This window comes from Nerophis lumbriciformis, linkage group LG25 (genome assembly GCF_033978685.3).
Source record: "Nerophis lumbriciformis linkage group LG25, RoL_Nlum_v2.1, whole genome shotgun sequence".
In the NCBI taxonomy this organism is placed as follows: Eukaryota; Metazoa; Chordata; class Actinopteri; order Syngnathiformes; family Syngnathidae; genus Nerophis; species Nerophis lumbriciformis.
This window is the reverse complement of record NC_084572.2, coordinates 30,707,307-30,727,491: the sequence shown is the minus strand read 5'-3', so window position 1 is coordinate 30,727,491 and position 20,185 is coordinate 30,707,307. Positions and strand designations below refer to the sequence as shown.

The 20,185-nt window shown below is 43.1% G+C and overlaps 1 protein-coding gene across 1 annotated transcript; it reads left to right on the top strand.

Moving 5' to 3' along the window:
- The first annotated feature begins 8 nt into the window (after positions 1-8).
- On the top strand, positions 9-17,797 carry palb2 (partner and localizer of BRCA2). The gene is made up of 12 exons (XM_061984178.1): positions 9-122; positions 343-434; positions 3,091-3,150; positions 5,931-6,078; positions 6,227-7,234; positions 9,287-10,131; positions 10,218-10,376; positions 14,884-14,966; positions 15,040-15,189; positions 15,257-15,373; positions 15,441-15,528; positions 17,251-17,797. Exons 2-12 carry the CDS (start codon positions 357-359, stop codon positions 17,680-17,682), a joined length of 3,168 nt encoding a protein of 1,055 aa, XP_061840162.1. The 5' UTR covers positions 9-122; positions 343-356; the 3' UTR covers positions 17,683-17,797.
- The last annotated feature ends 2,388 nt before the right edge of the window (positions 17,798-20,185 follow it).

Sequence of the window (20,185 nt, the reverse complement as noted above, 5' to 3'; positions counted from 1 at the left end):
CGGCGCTCCACTGCTTTCGCCTGCTTTCAAATGCAGTCGCGGGAACACTGAACCCAATCGATGCCCGGCGTCATCGATCATCTCACTAGTACAACAACTGCACGGATTCGCCCAAGGAGGGGGTCAGTGTTCGTTTTTCGCTAACTTTGCCTGCTGTAATTGACATAAAGTGGGAATAAACGGTTCTACTTAGTTAATGTTTATACCAAAAGTTAGACTTTACACTAAGTGTAACAAGTTAGCCTTGATTCAAGCTAACAACCACCTAGCTAGCTGTTGTTAGCCCCGCGTACTGTTATTCTAACTTCATGTTTGTTTTTAAAGTGTTGGTTTGTTCGACAGTGATTGCTGGCAGGATGCAGAACAATGTCGTGGATGTCCTTCACTGTGAGGAGCTGCTGAAGTCCACACTACACTGCGATGACAAGGAGAAGGTAGTCTAGAGCAGTGTTTTTCAACCTTTTGTGAGCCGAGGCAGATTTTTTGCGTTGAAAAAATGCGGAGGCACACCACCAGCAGAAATCATTAAAAAAACGAAACTCAGTTGACAGTAAAAAGTCGTTGTTGCAATTGTTGGATATGACTTTAAAGCATAATTAAGCATGCATCACTATAGCTCTTGTCTCAAAGTAGGTGTACTGTCACCACCTGTCACATCACACCATGACTTATTTTTGACTTTTTTGCTGTTTTCCTGTGTGTAGTGTTTTAGTTCTTGTCTTGCGCTCCTATTTTGGTGTTTTTTTTCTCTATTTCTGATATTCCCCGCATCTACTTTGTATTAGCAATCAAGAATAATTCAGTTGTTTTTATCCTTCTTTGTGGGGACATTGTTGATTGTCATGTCATGTTCGGATGTACATTGTGGACGCCGTGTTTGCTCCACAGTAAGTCTTTGCTGTCCTCCAGCATTCTGTTTTTGCTTACTTTGTAGTCAGTTCAGTTTTAGTTTCGTTCTGCATAGCCTTCCCTAAGCTTCAATGCCTTTTCTTAGGGGCACTCACCTTTTGTTTATGTTTGGTTTAAGCATAAGACACCTTTTTACCTGCACACTGGCTCCCGCTGTTTCCGACATCTACAAAGCAATTAGCTACCTGCTGCCACCTACTGATATGGAAGAGTATTACCCGGTTACTCTGCCAAGCTCTAGACAGCACTGACACTCAACAACAACACATCATTTGCAGACTATAATTACTGGTTTGCAAAAATTATTTTTAACACAAATAGGTTTTTTGATTGATACTGAGACTTTTATTAGTAGATTGCACAGTACAGTACATAGTCCTTACAATTGACCACTAAATGGTAACACCCGAATAAGTTTTCCAACTTGTTTAATCAATTCATGGTAAATTACTGAAATTACCGGTAGGTGAAATTAGATAATCTCCCACGGCACACCAGACTGTATCTCACGGCACACTTGTGTGCCGCGGCACAGTGGTTGAAAAACACTGGTCTAGAGACATTGCATGTTGTTTACACTTCCATTGATTTTGATTGATTGATTTAAACTTTTATTAGTAGATTGCACAGTACAGTACATATTCCGTGCAATTGACCACTAAATGGTAACACCCCAATAAGTTTTTCAACTTGTTTAAGTCGGGGTCCACTTAAATTGAATCATGATACATATATATACTATTATCATAATACAGTCATCACTCAAGATAATCATCAAAGTATATACATTTAATTATTTACATTATTTACAATCTGGGGTGTGGGATATGGAGGGGTTGGGGGTTAGGTTTGGTTGGTAACAACACTTCAGTCATCAACAATTGCATCATCAGAGAAATGGACATTGGAACAATGTAGGACTGATTTGGTAGGATATGTACAGCAAGTAGTGGACACAGAGAGAGAAATCAGAAAGTTTTAAGAAAAAGGTTCTACATTTGATTATTTATATTTGATTATTTACAATCGGAAGAGGTATGATGAGGAAGGGAGGGTGTTAGTTTAGGGTTGAAGTTGCCTTGAGGTGTTCTTTTAGTGCGGTTTTGAAGGAGGATAGAGATGCCCTTTCTTTTACACCTGTTGGCAGTGCATTCCATATTGATGTGGCAAAGAAGGAGAATGAGTTTAGACCTTTGTTAGATCGGAATCTGGGTTTAACGTGGTCAGTGGAGCTCCCCCTGGTGTTGTGGTTATGGCGGTCATTTACGTTATGGAAGTAGTTTGACATGTACTTCGGTATCAGGGAGGTGTAGCGGATTTTATAGACTAGGCTCAGTGCAAGTTGTTTTACGCTGTCCTCCACCCTGAGCCAGCCCACTTTGGAGAAGTGGGTAGGAGTGAGGTGTGATCTGGGGTGGAGGTCTAGAAGTAATCTGACTAGCTTGTTCTGGGATGTTTGGAGTTTAGATTTGAGGGTTTTGGAGGTGCTAGGGTACCAGGAGGTGCATGCGTAATCGAAAAAGGGTTGAATGAGAGCTCCCGCTAGAATCTTCATGGTGCTTTTGTTGACCAGAGATGAGATTCTATAGAGAAATCTCGTTCGTTGGTTGACCTTTTTGATTACCTTGGTTGCCATTTTATCACAGGAAAGATTAGCCCCTAGAATGGAACCTAGGTAGGTGACCTCATCCTTCCTGGTGATAACAACGTCACCCACTTTTATAGCGAAGTCACTGACTTTCTTAAGGTTGATGTGGGACCCAAATAGGATGGATTCCGTTTTACCCAAGTGTATGGATAGCTTGTTGTGCATCCACCCATCCATTTTCTACCGCTTGTCCCTTTCGTGGTCGTGGGGAGCCTATCTCAGCTGCACACGGGCGGAAGGCGGAGAACACCCTGGACAAGTCGCCACCTCATCGCAAGGCCAACACAGATAGACAACATTCACACTCACATTCACACACTAGGGACCATTTAGCGTTGCCAATCAACCTATCCCCAGGTGCATGTCTTTGGAGGTGGGAGGAAGCTGGAGTACCCGGAGGGAACCCACGCAGTCACGGGGAGAACATGCAAACTCCACACAGAAAGATACCGAGCCCGGGATTGAACTCAGGACCTTCGTATTGTGAGGCACATGCACTTCCAGCTCCACTTATACAATGTTCTTCTCCGCAGCTTCGCACAAAGTTGGCCCAGCTTCGTAGGGAATATCTCAAGACCGCCCAGAAACTAAAGGTAACGGCGAAACAGTTGTTGTATAGTGTTGTTATCAGTGGTGTGCTGTCAGAAATCATGATCATAATTAAAAGTAAAAGTATTTTTGTATTTACTTTCCCTAAATATATATAAAAGTATTCATATTCTCTTTATGTCATATTATACTCCTTCCAGCGCTGTTGTATTTAGATTATAGAGTTTTTATCCAATTAGAATTCAGCTAGCTTATGTTGCCATGCTGTAACAAATCTGCCAGAGGCCTTCAGAATCAACAATGCGGGCGTCCGTGCGCTGTCAGTGAATGGACACAAACATTTGACAGACAGTTGCGATAGCCAATCAAATCACGAGTTGTTGTCAGTAAGGCCTTCTAGCTGGCCTGAAGCAGATATATACTGTGATGTTATGAGTTGGGAATATAAGAACTCCGTTACCCAGCATGCCACAGTAGTGAAGAGCATGCGCAGTCGCCCCGTTTAGGTTGTTGAATGTAGACATGGCGGCAGCTGGATGTTTTTGATGAGCACGCTGTGGAGTAAACTTTAAGAACTCAGGCAACACGCCTCGTCTGCATCTTTTATGATTAGACAAGACAACACATATATTTGCAAGGCCATTTTCAAGAAGGATATTTAAAGAGAAACTACATCTTGTGAGACGATGTCGGCCAACCCCGGAAGCTAGCTCAGCTGTCCCGATTGTTAAACTCCTTTCACACAAATAACAATGGCAAAAATAACAGGTGGGACCAGCCATGCAAGGTGTCCCTTGTTTTGTTTTGTATTTCAGGGAGTTGGCTACCATAACAACCAGTGGCGCTCAGATATTTTTTTTCTTTATTTTTTCACGTTTAAAGGGGAACATTATCACAATTTCAGAAGGGTTAAAACCATTAAAAATCAGTTCCCAGTGGCTTATTTTATTTTTCGAAGTTTTTTTCAAAATTTTACCCATCACGCAATATCCCTAAAAAAAGCTTCAAAGTGCCTGATTTTAACCATCGTTATATACACCCGTCCATTTTCCTGTGACATCACATAGTGATGCCAACTCATACAAACATGGCGCATAGAACAGCAAGCTATAACGACATTAGCTCGGATTCAGACTCGGATTTCAGCGGCTTAAGCGATTCAACTGATTACGCATGTATTGAAACGGATGGTTGTAGTGTGGTGGCAGGTAGCGAAAACGAAATTGAAGAAGAAACTGAAGCTATTGAGCCATATCGGTTTGAACCGTATGCAAGCGAAACCGACGAAAACGACACGACAGCCAGCGACACGGGAGAAAGCGAGGACGAATTTGGCGATCGCCTTCTAGCCAACGATTGGTATGTGTTTGTTTGGCATTAAAGGAAACTAACAACTATAAACTAGGTTTACAGCATATGAAATACATTTGGCAACAACATGCACTTTGAGAGTGCAGACAGCCCAATTTTCATCAATTAATATATTCTGTAGACATACTCTCATCCGCGCTCTTTTCCTGAAAGCTGATCTGTCCAGTTTTGGAGTTGATGTCAGCAGGCCAGGGAAGCTAGGGTCGATATTCTTCTCTTGATCATCTTCGGTGGCATAAGGGACGGTGTGAGCCAAGACATCCAGGGGGTTTAGCTCGCTCGTCTGCGGGAACAAACTGCCGCCATTGCTTGCCGTGCTACCGAGGTCCTTTGTCCCTGAATTGCTCACACACTCCGGCAGATTCAATGGGGGTCTGGCGGCAGATTTCTTTGACTTTATCGTTGGAAATGCATCTGCTTTGAGTGTCGCAGGATATCCACACATTCTTGCCATCTCTGTCGTAGCATAGCTTTCGTCGGTAAAGTGTGCGGAACAAACGTCCAATTTCTTGCCACTTTCGCATCTTTGGGCCACTGGTGCAACTTGAATCCGTCCCTGTTCGTGTTGTTACACCCTCCGACAACACACCAACGAGGCATGATGTCTCCAAGGTACGGAAAACAGTCGAAAAAACAGAGCTGATTTGACTCGGTGTTTAAGAAAATGGCGGATTGCTTCCCGATGTGACGTCACGTTGTGACGTCATCGCTCCGAGAGCGAATATTAGAAAGGCGTTTAATTCGCCAAAATTCACCCATTTAGAGTCCGGAAATAGGTTAAAAAAATATATGGTCTTTTTTCTGCAACATCAAGGTATATATTGACGCTTACATAGGTCTGGTGATAATGTTCCCCTTTAATATGTTTTTGTGACAGTACCACATAAGATATGTTTTAATTACTGATGCGGGTTTATTGATTTTTAAATGCACCAGTAGTGCGTAAATGTGTTTTTGTATTGTATTTTCTCCAGCAATGGTCATGTGGGGACACAAATGATTGTATTTTGAGAGGTAATCATTGAAGTCGGACATCACTGAAGGCCTAGGTGGGAAACCCATGGACTGCCACTGGTTGTTATGGTAGCCAACTCCCTGAAATACAAAACAAAACAAGGGACACCTTACATGGCTGGTGTTTGTAAAGTAAATCTGTACAGCCGATATGGGCATCTACATCAACAATATGATTTGCCTGAGTAGCTGGACAGGACCAAAAAAAAAAGCTTAGCCTGTGGAAGACTTGTGTAGCTGTTGTCGTTCGATGGAATCTTTTGATATTTTACGGACATTTCTTTATTCTCACAGTATTAAAAATACGGGACAAAGTGTGTGCGCAATACATAACGCGCACTTTTGTCTGTAAATACGGGACCATTTTGTTTTTCAAGGGATGGTTGGCAACCCTAAGTGTTGTGTTGTTTGTTCTTCTCACTTAAGTGTGTGTTTACAGCGCGCTGAACGACTGGAGGCTGTGCGGAAACATGGGAAGGACGATGTCCCTCAAAACGAGGCCCAAAGAGACCCAGAGGGGATGTTGTCGAAACCCAGTCCTGCCCCTTCGTCAGTGCCACTGGATACTGTCCATGGATTTGCTCCATGTAGGTCTCTTAGTACTATTTAATAATGATTTTTGTTCGAAGGTAACAATATTATTAGAATGAGGAATTTTGGATTCAGCTCATGTATTCTTTCTTAAGATTGTGCAGGCATGTGCCTAATGTTGTGGCCGGTTACAATCTCCGTCAGGTCCCGCAGACTCCAGCAGCAGCAATCATGTGAGCAGTATTCCGCTTCCCGCGAACCTTGAACACCGCGATGCCTCCAGTCCGGCCCTGCGCCTTCGGACGCGCCGCAGCCGCCTTCGCTGGCAGATGCAGAGCGCCGACGTCTTGCATAGCACAGACGAGAGCGACGGTCGAGGACGTTCTCATGTGCCTGCGGAAGAAACGCCGAGGTTTGGGAATGAACGGCAGCCGTCTCCACCGGAGTCGGGGTCGCCTTCTTTGCTGCTTTCGCACTGGAACTCTCAGGCACGCACTGACCCGGAAATTGAGGAGGGGAAACAAAAAGTAGACAAAAAAACAGAGGTGTCAGATGGACTAAAACAAAGCAGTCCTGTGGTACTCACAGAAAAAGGACCGACTGACGGAGGTCTACGTGACGAAACAAGACAAACAGGTGTGGAAAAACAGGAAGAGACAACGGAAGTAGATGTGAAGAGCGAGAGCCTACTGGATTCCTGCACCCTGGTGGAGGGACTACTTTTCCCTGCGGAGTACTACGTCCGCACCACCAGGCGCATGACACTTTCCCAGAGCCAGCCCGACATGCGAGCCGTCATTCTCTGCCAGCTGAGCTCGGGAAGGAGGCCTCGCAGGGGCCGAGGCCAAAGATCGAACTCCCAAGCGCGCCAAATTCCCGCCGAGCTCAGCAGCAACAGTGAGCATTCGGGCACAGCGTCCATCGGTGAGGCCGTCACGCAGGCCTTTTCACCCCCTGTAGTCGCCGCTGCTCACCCCGGGAGGGGCCGAAAGAGGAGAAGAGGGCGTGGCAGGGGGAGCAATCTGGTCCACAGATGTTCCGCATCACCAACTGTCACCCCAGCCTCACCTCAAGGTAGTGATTCCTTGAAATCAGTCAGCACGGCGTCTGAACACCAGCAAGCCACGCCCCCTGAGATGCCTGGATCTCAGAAGGTGTTTCCCATCTTTATGAAGAGCAGTCAGACTGTCACGCCCACTCCCACGCCCTCAGGTAAGAAGACCGTAGTGTTTGTAAAAAGAAGTTCATTATAAAACTACAGTAAGGTTTAACCCCTAACCCCTAGAAAACTATCTGTGAAGCGTGAGGTGTTGGGGGGGGGAATTGGTTTGAGATGCATAATAGTGTAATAGCAGCTTTAGTGTTAGTTGACACATACAGATCAAGTATAAACATTAAATTCAAAATTCGGTTCTTGGGTGGGGGATCGTGACAAAATAATTGAGAACCGCTGACGTAATGGAAGTTTGTTAGCAAGGTTCTCAGGTCATTTCTATTCCATTTCATTAAAGAACCCGACTATGCAAAATCAACTTTTCTTTTTTTATAATATTTATTTATTCATTTGAAAGGGAAATCATAATGGTACTGAGAAACAGTACCTTTCCACCCCCAACCCCACCCCCCCAATAAAAATATAATAAAATTAAAGGAAAAGAGAAAAAAATAAATACAAATTAATAGATAAAAAAAACTCAGCGCCCTAAACCTGCTTAATTTTTTGATAGTTTGGTGGAATTCCAAAATTAGCCAATTCTGCACAAGGCGTCAACTTAAAATTTAGTGCATCTGCAAGATGTTTAAAAATATGAATCCAGTAGACTTTCAGACAGGGACAGGACCAGAACGTGTGTGTCATGTTTGCAGGAGTCAATTGACATTGATTATGTGTGTGCAATATTGGCATACATTTTGGAAAGTTTAGAGTAAGTAAAATAGATGCGATGGACAACCTGAAACTGTATCAGATTAAGCTGCTTCCTCACCTCGGAGCTTGTGAAAGTTTATTCTAAATCATAAATCATGCCTCTCACCTGGATAGTAGAAGGACGAGGATGTAATCCGACAAGTTGGTCCACTTTGACAGCCAATTTAGACCCAGTATTGGCGAGAAAGGCACAAGAAGACACTTGGTTCCACCCCCTTTTCTTCGAGAGGATTATGAGTCATTCTTCATCTAAACCGGAATATAACAAGATTCTATCAGTAGGCATCTTAATGACAGCAGGCCTTGTACAGTAAGTGATGTTTTATTATTGTTGTTGTCTCTCATGTCTGCGGTCAGTAGTATTGATGAGGATGTTGGCGGTGAAAAAAGCAAAAGTCGTGATGCGTTTTTGAAATTATGCGCCGTGATATGCTTAAAATGAGCAAAATATGTAAATATTACATCTTATTATGCATGCGCCCGTTACTACGTTACACATATACTTACAGCATGTATATAAAACCTTAATTGAGGTGTTTAGACTTAGACAAACTTTTTAATGATGCACAGGGGAAATTGTTCCACGCAGTAGCTCAGTTACAAAGGATGGAAAGGATAATGTAAACAACGGCACAAAAAGAGGGCGAAAACAAAAGGCATAAAGTACACTAAAAATGTACCATAGTAGCAATATAAAATATAACATATATGTAATATTTACATATTATATCAATCAATCAATCAATGTTTATTTATATAGCCCTAAATCACAAGTGTCTCAAAGGGCTGCACAAGCCACAACGACATCCTCGGTACAAAGCCCACATAAGGGCAAGGAAAAACTCACCCCAGTGGGACGTCGATGTGAATGACTATGAGAAACCTTGGAGAGGACCGCATATGTGGGTAACCCCCCCCCCCCCCTCTAGGGGAGACCGAATGCAATGGATGTCGAGTGGGTCTGACATAATATTGTGAGAGTCCAGTCCATAGTGGATCCAACATAATATTAAGAGTCCAGTCCATAGTGGGGCCAGCATTATATACAGTATATAATATATACTGATATATTATATTATTATAATATATTATATTATATTATAATATATGATATAGATGTTTTTAAGGGCTTAATGGGCAGAATAGAGCAACTCCCAAAGGCTCTATTGTAAGCAGACTTTTGATTGCGTTTATTTAACAGTTAGAATGTGTAAAAAAAAAAAAAAGAAAATCATATGTGTTCTTGTCTTACATAAGGATTGTGAATGATGGTCAAAATTCCCCCAAAAAGTGCAGTTTCCCTTTATGCTGTATGCTAAATGTTAGATTTTTTTTAGGTGCACAGAACTGGCGGTCCCTCCTCCTGCCCTCCCCCAGACTCTCCGCCATGCCACTACTCTCTCTCTTCACGCCGCCGGTCAGCAGCCTGATGAAGTTTGAACTCCACCAGGACTTCCACCTGCCCGATGACCAGTTTGCTTCACTGAAGCTTAAGAAATTGCGGCAGGCGGCCGTGGGATCGGGAGTCGAATCTTTTGCGTCGCCGTCCTACAACACACGTAGCGGTGTCTTGAGGCGCTGCGGCACGCAGGCGGAGCCTCTCGAGCTGCCGCTCAGCTTGACGCCGACACTTGTCCTATCACCTCCGTGCGGTCAGTCACAACAAGTTGAGCCCACAAACACAGATCCGGACTATTCTGGTAGCTCACGTTCGGACGCGCAGCCATCATTGCAAGAGCAAACAGACTGTCTGTGTGGCGACCCCAGACTGGAGGCTCCTCCCACCTGTGAGGACAACCAAGGGGGCGTCGCCCCTGCGGGAGAATGTCTCAAGCGGTCCCCAAAAGAAGTCAAAAATAAGCACAGTGTCCATTCTCAGCTGCACCTCAGCCCCCTTGGGGCCTCGGCCCCACCGCACCCGCACTCCTCCGCCCTTCCCTCCAGCCCGATGCTACCCTCCCTCGGGGTAACCCCCCTTGCTGCGGTCGCCGCCCTGCCTCTTGCCTCCAACGCCCCTTCTCTGTCCCTTTCTGCCCCGCACAGCCCCTCCAGCCAGGCCTTCTCCCCGGCAACGCTGTCCCCCCACCCCAAAGCCGAGGAGGCGGGCCCTCACATGGCCACCTCAACAACTGGTACCCAAAAGACAGAAGCGGTGGAGGACCAGAGGAGATGCACCCTTAAGGTAATGAACGTCTAACATGTTGTGGGGTCGCTCAGGTTGAATACTGTTAGAAGGTTGCTGGTTCAATTCCCCGACGTGCTGTGCAGGCGCCCGCAGGAGGTCGTCTGGTGGACGCTTGCTGTCTGCTCGACTCTGACGGTCAGTTGTGCGTGGCCGCGGCAGGAAAGTGGGCGGTGTGTCTGTGGAGTCGGGAGGCGTCGTCGTCATACGCTTGGACACTCCGACACACGTGGACCTTCAGCGAGGTGAGTATCAACCAAATGACGAATCATTCAAATTAGGGCTGGGCGATATGGCCTTTTATTAATATCTCGATATTTTTGGGCCATGTCACGATACACGATATATATCACGATATTTTGCCTTAGCCTTGAATGAACACTTGATGCATATAATCACAACAGTATGATGATTCTATGTGTCTACATTAAAACATTATTCTTCATACTGCATTAATATATGCTCATTTTAAACTTTCTTGCAGAGAGGGAAATCACAACTAAGTCAATTTAGCTAAACTGTATTTATTAAACAGTTATTAAGCAGTGGCACAAACATTCATGTCATTTCAAAACAGAAAGTGCAAGATTGTCAGAGACATTTTAAAACAAGCTATTAGTGCACTTTTGTGCATGATGTCACTAAGATTACTTATCAAAACAACACTAAATTAAAGTGCACTTTTTGTACAGAACGCCACCTCAATAGTTAAAAACAACTAAAGTGCACTTTTGTGCATAATGTCACAAGATACTTCAAAAACTGTCAAATAAAAATGAGCTGCATAATAGGAACTCAAATAGTATATGTCCTTCGTTCTGTGGTAGGTTCCTGCGGACGTTATCTCCTTCTGTTGTTGATTTGTTTTTCATACGGTGTTGATCTGGAAATTGTTGCTTCGGCATTTTGTTGGTATGGCACCGAACGGAGATGTTGACATGCGGAGTAAGCACTCTTCATTCTCTAGCAGGTGACTTTTCAAATGATGCTACAAATTAGCAGTGCTGCTACATTTTGTAGCAACGCTTTTGCCGCATAATTGTTCAACATATTCCCGCTTGAAGCCAAACCACCGCCAGACGATGGACCCCGTGCTGTTTTTCTTGGGAATTAATTCTTCCTTCATTTGTTACCAGATTCGCACCTTCTCTCTCTCGTATTACCACTCGCAACGCACCGTTAGCATCACAGCTAATGTTACCCATGTAGCTACCTCTCTGCTCGGGGAGGGCGTATGACGTTGCACGCGTGACATATGTAAGAAGGTGCGCTAGTTTTTTATGTCTCTGTGAGAAGGAGAGACAAGAAAGAGTGGGAAACGCCTGTAGTGTAATGCCCGCAGCTAAAAGCAACTGTGTGAGAACGTATACCCGAATATCACGATATAGTCATTTTCTATAGACAAACCCGCGATATATCGAGTATTTTCGATATATCGCCCAGCCCTAATTCAAATCCCGTTCGGTTCAAACGCACCCATAAATTATCATGTTTATTCAGATCTAGTCCAGATTTCACATTTGTCAGCAGTGTAAACATAATTAAAATCTCATCCGTCAACAACGCCGTCAAAAATGGTAAGGTCTTGACTCGGTTGCGACATCATAAAGGGGTGATTTTTTCTCCAAGAAACATCTGAAGATATAGGTGGTTAACAGGTATTGGATGAGTTATCTATTTTATTGAAAATGTTCTGCTAGGTCAGGGGTCGGCAACCCGCGGCTCTAGAGCCGCATGCGGCTCTTTAGCGCCGCCCTAGTGGCTCTCTGGAGCTTTTTCAGAAATGTATGAAAAATGGAAAAAGATGAGGGGAAAACAATCTATTTTTTGTTTTAATATGGTTTCTGTAGGAGGACGAACATGACACAAACCTCCCTAATTGTTATAAATCACACTGTTTATATTAAACATGCTTCACTGATTCGAGTATTTGGCGAGCCCCATTTTGTCCTACTAATTTTGGCGGTCCTTGAACTCACCTTAGTTTGTTTACATGTATAACTTTCTAGGACGTGTTTTATGCCACTTCTTTTTCTGTCTCATTTTGTCCACCAAACCTTTAAGGTTGTGCATGAAAGGTGAGTTTTGTTGATGTTATTGACTTGTTGGAGTGCTAATCAGACATATTTGGTCACTGCATGACTGCAAGCTAATCGATGCTAACATGCTATTTAGGCTAGCTATATGTACATATTGCATCATTATGCCTCATTTGTAGCTATATTTGAGGTCATTTAGTTTCCTTTAAGTTCTCTTAATTCAATGTATATATCATGACACACTATCTGTATGTAATATGGCTTTTAATTTTTTGCGGCTCCAGACAGATTTGTTTTTGTATTTTTGCTCTTTCAACATTTTGGGTTGCCGACCCCTGTGCTAGGTGGTTTGCCATAATTATTTATAAGCGAGTTATGTTTGAGCTAGCAGACGTTATAGAAGATAATGAGGGTCAGGATGTTGTTACAGCAGTGGTCCCCAACCACCGGACCACGGCCCGGTACCGATCCGTGAATCGATTGGTACCGGGCCGCACAAGAAATTTTAAAATTAAAAAATATTTTTAAAATGTTTGTTTTTTTGTATTAAATCAACATAAAAAACACAAGATCTACTTACAATTAGTGCACCAACCCAAAAAAACCTCCCTCCCCATTTATACTCATTCACACTCATTCGCAAAAAAGGGTTGTTTCTTTCTGTTAATATTTCTGGTTCCTACATTATATATCAATATAGATCAATACAGCCTGCAGGGATACAGTCCGTAAGCACATATGATTGTATTTTTTATGACAAAAAATAAATAAATAAAAAATACCATACCCCATACTGGGCCGGTGGAGGAAAAGCGGACGTGACGACAGGTTGTAGAGGACGCTAAAGGCAGTGCCTTTAAGGAACGCCCCCAATATTGTTGTCCGGGTGGAAATCAGGAGAAATTCGGGAGAATGGTTGCCCTGGGAGATTTTCGGGAGGGGCACTGAAATTCGGGAGTCTCCCGGGAAAATCGGGAGGGTTGGCAAGTATACATCCATCCATCCATCCATTTCCTACCGCTTATTCCCTTCGGGGTCGCGGGGGGTACTGGAGCCTATCTCAGCTACAATCGGGCGGAAGGGGGGGTACACCCTGGACAAGTCGCCACCTCATCACAGGGCCAACACAGATAGACAGACAACATTCACACTCACATTCACACACTCGGGCCAATTTTTAGTGTTACCAATCAACCTATCCCCAGGTGCATGTCTTTGGAGGTGGGAGGAAGCCGGAGTACCCGGGGAGAACATGCAAACGCCACACAGAAAGATCCCGAGCCCGGGATTGAACTCACGACTACTCAGGACCTTCGTATTGTAAGGCAGACGCACTAACCCCTCTTCCACGTCATGTGCTATTTGCACTAAATGTTCTGTAAACGCATCAAACCTTATCTGCCAGATGAAACGCCAGCATCGCCACAAAGGTGTTTTGAAAGGCTGCTAAAAAATCTGCCCCAAAGAAAGGTGTAAATGTACATTTGAAAAAATAAAACATTTAAGTAAGTCAGTGGTTCTCAAACTTTTTTTGTCATCCCCCACTTTGGACAAGGGGAAGTTTTCAAGCCCCACCTGCCCCCATCACCCCAACAGAACGCTATTGCCAAGCTTAACATTTTCAAATGTATTGAACATCAAGTAACATCAAGTTGTATACATTCAAACTCAATAACATAAAATAACATCAAGTTCAATAATAAATAAAATAACTTGCATCAAGTTCAATAATAAATAAAACAAAAGTGTTATAACTTGCATCAAGTTCAATAATAAATCAATAAAAGTGTTATAACTTGAATCAAGTTCAATAATAAATCAAATAAAAGTGTTATAACTTGCATTAAGTTCAATAATAAATAAAATAAAAGTGCCACTTTGCAATCTTTGCAAAAAAAAGGAGGAGCTATGCATTTGGCAAGACAGAGCAAGTGACAGCACTTTGTCCCGGGAGAGCCACCTTGCTTCACTGTGAAACAGCACGGCTGTATGATCAGCTCCCATTTCCTCACACAGTGCAGAGAACAATCGCGCTTTCAGTGGTCGTGTTTTGATCAAATTTACCGCGCTCACAACATCTGTTAAAACCTCATTGAGTTCGGGGCTAAGCTGCCTTGACGCGAGTGCTTCCCGGTGAATGACACAGTGTGTGCCCGTCAGATTTTTGTTTCTCTGCAGGCGCTGGCTCTGGCTCGACGACTTTTGAGGTGCGAGTCACAAATGTATCAATTTTGTGTAATTGTGGTCCACACATTCGCCTGCTACTCATCCGCGCGAAAGTTTGTTCCGCTTAGCCCCGCCCCCATTAGTTACTGTTGCTATGTCTGTCAAACTTTCGCTCCTACCTAGAAATTTAAAGCCTACAGGAAAAATAAGTCATTTACATTTATTTATATAGCGGATTTCACAGACAGAATCACAAAGTGATTTGCAGTGTGTATAGAAAATGAAAGCATAGTAAAAACAAAATCTAAGAATATACATTCCTCGCGCCCCACCTGTCATGTCTCTATTCCCCACCAGTGGGGCGCGCCCCACACTTTGAGAAACGCTGAAGTAAGTCAATGGTATCGAGAAGCAGGAAGTTGACTGTATCGACTTGAAAAAAATATATTGTGCATCCTCATTTGTTTAGCTAGACGCATTCTTCCGGATGTTTTTTTTAATGTCTTATTCTTCATGCTCATGCTTTTATTTCGTCGAATGCCCGCAGCCTGTGATCAATGTATTTCCTGTCCCGGACGCTTCCGGTCTGGTGTGCGTGACTCTCGGTCAGCTGGAGATCAGAGAAGTCAGGTAAATGGTCGAGGAAATTCCAAATATTTTCATGTTTAATAAAAGATTTGAAACACACTAACGGCGTCCTTAGGGTGCTGTCGTGCCGCGGCCTCCAGACCGCCCTGCTGTGTGACGGCGGCATCCAGGTGGTGGTGGGCGTGGCCCGGTCCAGGGTGGTGACCTCCGGGCACACGGCGACTGGTCCGACGCTGGAGGCGCTGACGCTCTCGCACGACGGCAGGTAACTCAGAAGACGCCTTCTCCTCGCGCCTTCTCGCTCGCTGACGCACCACCACGTCTCTCACCAGCGTGTCAGGCCGCCGCTTGCTGGGGTCGCCTGTTGTGTGCGTCGGGGCGCTGGCTCCCGTGGACGGACTCCCGGACGCTTTGATCGGCACCGATGAGGAAGGACGCCTCTTCGTCTGGTAAGACTTTCTGTCTTTTACGAAGGCAGCGGAACTTTGCGCTCATGTCGTGTCTTTGTGTGTTTAGGAATGTGAAGAGTGGACATCTGTTGCAGACGTTGGACCTGAGTGGCACACTGTCACACACGTCGTGTCTCAGAGGATACTCCTACGGCGTAAGTCCACGCACACCTTGGATACATCCAATTCAATGTGGTTCTGCCTCTGAAAGTTTGTTCAAGATGGAGGTGGCGTTTACTGTGCGTCAGAGAATTGACGCCTAAGGTCCAGAAAAGGGAAACACATGTGTTCTTGTCTCGCATACGAATTATGAATGATGGGTAAAATAATAACAAAAAGTGAAGTTTTCCCTGTAAGTATGTAACTCACTGGCAGAATAATTTTTAAAACCGGTAGTGAAGCCTATTTTTCCAAAGTGGGGTGTCATTTAGCTGGGTTGGATCAGCATCCACGACAAAGGAGGTTTTTCCTTTGTGATGTCATGAAAAGCTGCAAACTTAAAACTGAGCGTTTAGGCGCCTTTTGATGGATTTTTCTATCTGAGGATCTAAGACAGTGGTTCTTAACCTGGGTTCGATCGAACCCTAGGGGTTCGGTGAGTCGGCCTCAGGGGTTCGGCGGAGCCTCCGCCGCAGAGGTCAGGACACATCCGACTCATCGTGTACCGTAAATAAAAACTTCTCCCTATCAGCGTATTATGGATACCCCCAAACCATGTTCCCTCTAACTGAGTGGCCTAGTGGTTGAGTGTCCGCCCTGAGATCGGTAGGTTGTGAGTTTTACCAAAGACTATAAAAATGGGACCCATTACCTCCCTGCTTGGCACTCAGCATCAAGGGTTGGAATTGGGGATTAAATCACCAAAAATGATTCCCAGGCGCGGCACCACTGCCCACTGCTCCCCTCACCTCCCAGGGGGTGAACAAGGGTGATGGGTCAAATGCATAGGACAAATATAGGCGGTATAGCTCGGTTGGTAGAGTGGCCGTGCCAGCAACTTGAGGGTTGCAGGTTTGATCCCCGCTTCCGCCATCCTAGTCACTGCCGTTGTGTCCTTGGGCAAGACACTTTACCCACCTGCTCCCAGTGCCACCCACACTGGTTTAATTGTAACTTAGATATTGGGTTTCACTATTTAAAGCGCTTTGAGTCACTAGAGAAAAAGCGCTATATAAATATAATTCACTTCACAAATTTCACCACACCTAGTGTGTGACAATCATTGGTACTTTAACTTAGATGTGCACACTGTGGCCACACCAGCAGCACACCTGTCCCAAACCTGACTAAATACCAAGTTAATGACGCCAAAAGGGACAAGCGGTAGAAAATGGATGGATGTTTTATTATTATAATCAAATAACAGCAGTCATTTCCTTGGGATTATTTTCTAAAATAAGTGTTTTGGCCCACTTACAATGACTGTAACACAACATATTGTTTTTCATGAGCTGTGTACTAGTATTTGTATGTCTGGGTGGAGGTCCTACTTTGGAAATAATTTGTACCCCTTTCCAATATCGCATTTAGTTCCCACTAAAACGTTCACATTTTGCACAATGAGATGTAAACATGGGATCATGTGTATATTCCTGTAACGTTCTGTTTGTAAAATATATCTTTATTAGTATTTATTTAATAAATAACATAATTTCATTTAATATTTATAAATTAAGATTAAATTAAGAAAAAAACATTTGATTTTTCACTAAACAAGGGTTCGGTGAAAGCGCATATGAAACTGGTGGGGTTCAGTACCTCCAACAAGGTTAAGAACCACTGATCTAAGAACACATGTTAGTGTTTGTTGCTAAAGTGCTAACAGCGTGTGTGTTACTTATACTATCACACAGTAAGGAGGTGTGTGTGTGTTTTAGGGGGTGCTGTTGGTCCTGGTGCAGCATCCGACTCTCAGCGCCCCGCAGCAGGAAGACGACAAGAGGCAGCGAGAAAAGTTCCTCAAAGAAGAAGACGCCAAGAAGTCGTCGCTCTTCTCCTTGGTGGCAGTCAACCCTCACAACGCTAAAAGCGTCCTGGCGGCCCGTCTGGACCCGCCCACATCCTGGTCCGGAAGGCTGTGCGAGGCGGACGCCAGCGGCACGGCCGTGGCGGGCGTGAGCCAGAGCGGCTGCGTGTGCGTGTGGGGGCTGCGGGGGCCGCGGTGGGGCGCCGTGACGCTGGCGACCCCCGAGGGCGAGGGCTGGCAGCTGGCTCGCTGGGCGGAAGGCGGGTCCACGCTGGTGGCGGGCCACCAAAACGGAGACGTCACTTTGCACTTTGACCTCCCCGCCCAGGAAGGTTTTACCTGATTTTAAGTTTCTGGATGAAATATCTCATCAGGACTTTTAAAATCACACTTTTATTACTCCTGTCTTTACTTGAACATGTCATGTTGGGAAAAAAAACTCATGTTTGCATTAAAATATTGTCAGTATTCTTAAAGTCTTATTTTATATTTGAATTACTGTCACTGGCAATATAAACTTTTTTATTTATTTATTTTTTTTCATTTTATTTTTTATTTATCTCCTTCATTGATGTGCATCTTTGATCAATAGACAATTAAACCTCAGCAACCAAACGCACATTTACACACCAATGCCTGAGAAGGAACAGGATGAAGAAAATCTTATATTTTCCTGCCCCCTTCAACATAATACGTAGTCTTACTTAATGGATAGCATACAACCCAAACAAATACATCCAAATATAATGAAAATAAACAAAAAAAAACACAAGTGCAAAACTTCATGAAGTACAAACTGAACAAAAAAAAGAAATATACACCTCACGGGATGATACAAAACAAATACAAAACCAGACAAAAAAATAAGTAAAATAAAAAATATAAAGCAAAATGTAAACACTTATGGCTGTCCATATGATATTATTGTTCTGTCTTTATATTTTTTTTTCAATGTTTTGCAATCAATCAATGTTTATTTATATAGCCCTAAATCACAAGTGTCTCAAAGGGCTGCACAAGCCACAACGACATCCTCGGTACAAAGCCCACATAAGGGCAAGGAAAAACTCACCCCAGTGGGACGTCGATGTGAATGACTATGAGAAACCTTGGAGAGGACCGCATATGTGGGTAACCCCCCCCCCCCTCTAGGGGAGACCGAAAGCAATGGATGCGAGCGGTCCACCCCGGGTCCCGACTCTGGACAGCCAGCACTTCATCCATGGCCACCGGACCTGTGCCCCCCCCCCTCCACAAGGAATAGGGGAGCAGAGGAGAAAAGAAAAGAAACGGCAGATCAACTGGTCTAACGGGGGCTATTTAAAGGCTAGAGTATACAAATGAGTTTTAAGATGGGACTTAAATGCTTCTACTGAGGTAGCATCTCAATTGGAATATATTTTTACAGTCTTTTATCTCATTTTAAAGAGACTTGTTTTTCATTGTTTGAAACACAAAAGTTACTCTTTGGATGGAGGATGAATACAGTAAATTTAAACAATTAAATTGATTAAAATACTTAATTGAAATAAGAAATAGTTTTTAAATTGACCAATTTAACTACAATTGTGAAATGTAATCTTAACAAATTTCTGTACAATATATATTTCATGACTAGAGATGTCCGATAATATCAGCCTGCCGATATCGGCCGATAAATGCTTTAAAATGTAATATCGGAAATCATCGGTATCGGTTTTTTTTTGGTTGTTTTTTTTAATTAAATCAACATAAAAAACACAACATACACTTACAATTAGTACACTAACCCAAAAAAACTCCCTCCCCCATTTACACTCATTCACACAAAAGGGTTGTTTCTTTCTGTTATTAATATCCTGGTACCTACATTATATATCAATATATATCAATACAGTCTGCAAGGGATACAGTCCGTGAGCACACATGATTGTGCTTGTTGCTGGTCCACTAATAGTACTAACCTTTAACAGTTAATTTTACTCATTTTCATTAATTACTAGTTTCTATGTAACTGTTTTTATATTGTTTTACTTTCTTTTTTATTCAAGAAAATGTTTTTATTTTATTTTATTTTTAAAAAATGACCTTATCTTCACCATACCTGGTTGTCCAAATTAGGCATAATAATGTGTTAATTCCATGACTGTATATTTGGATATCTGTTGATATCGGTATCGGTAATTAAGGGTTTGGTCAATATCGGAATATCAGATATCGGCAAAAAGCCATTATCGGACATCCCTATTCATGACCAATCATTTATTTCATTAATTATTCATATGACACTTTTACACTTAGGATCATAAAATGATGTATATAGATTTTATAAAATTTTATACAGTAAACTATTTGTACTTATATTTACTATCATTACTATTAACTATTTGTACATATTCGGCCGAATCATACCAAAGACTATAAAAATGAGACTCATTACCTCCCTGCTTGACACTCGGCATCAAGGGTTGGAATTGGGGGTTAAATCACCAAAAATGATTCCCGGGCGCGGCCACTGCTGCTGCTCACTGCTCCCCTCACCTCCCAGGGGGTGATCAAGGGTGATGGGTCAAATACAGAGAATAATTTCGCCACACCTAGTGTGAGTGTGACAATCATTGGTACTTCAACTTTATTGTACTTTTTTAATTTTTTGTTCCCATTTTAATAGTTACGCACATAACCATTTAAAAAAAAAAAATTTTTAATAAAATAATAAAAACAGTTTGTTTTAATTTCATGTTGAAAAACATTTTAGATTGCAAACAAATTAAGCAAAATGAATGATCAACAATGATTAATACAGATCTAAGTGGGTAGAGAATGTACATAAAACTACAGTGTTTGGTGTAATTGTGTATCATGGA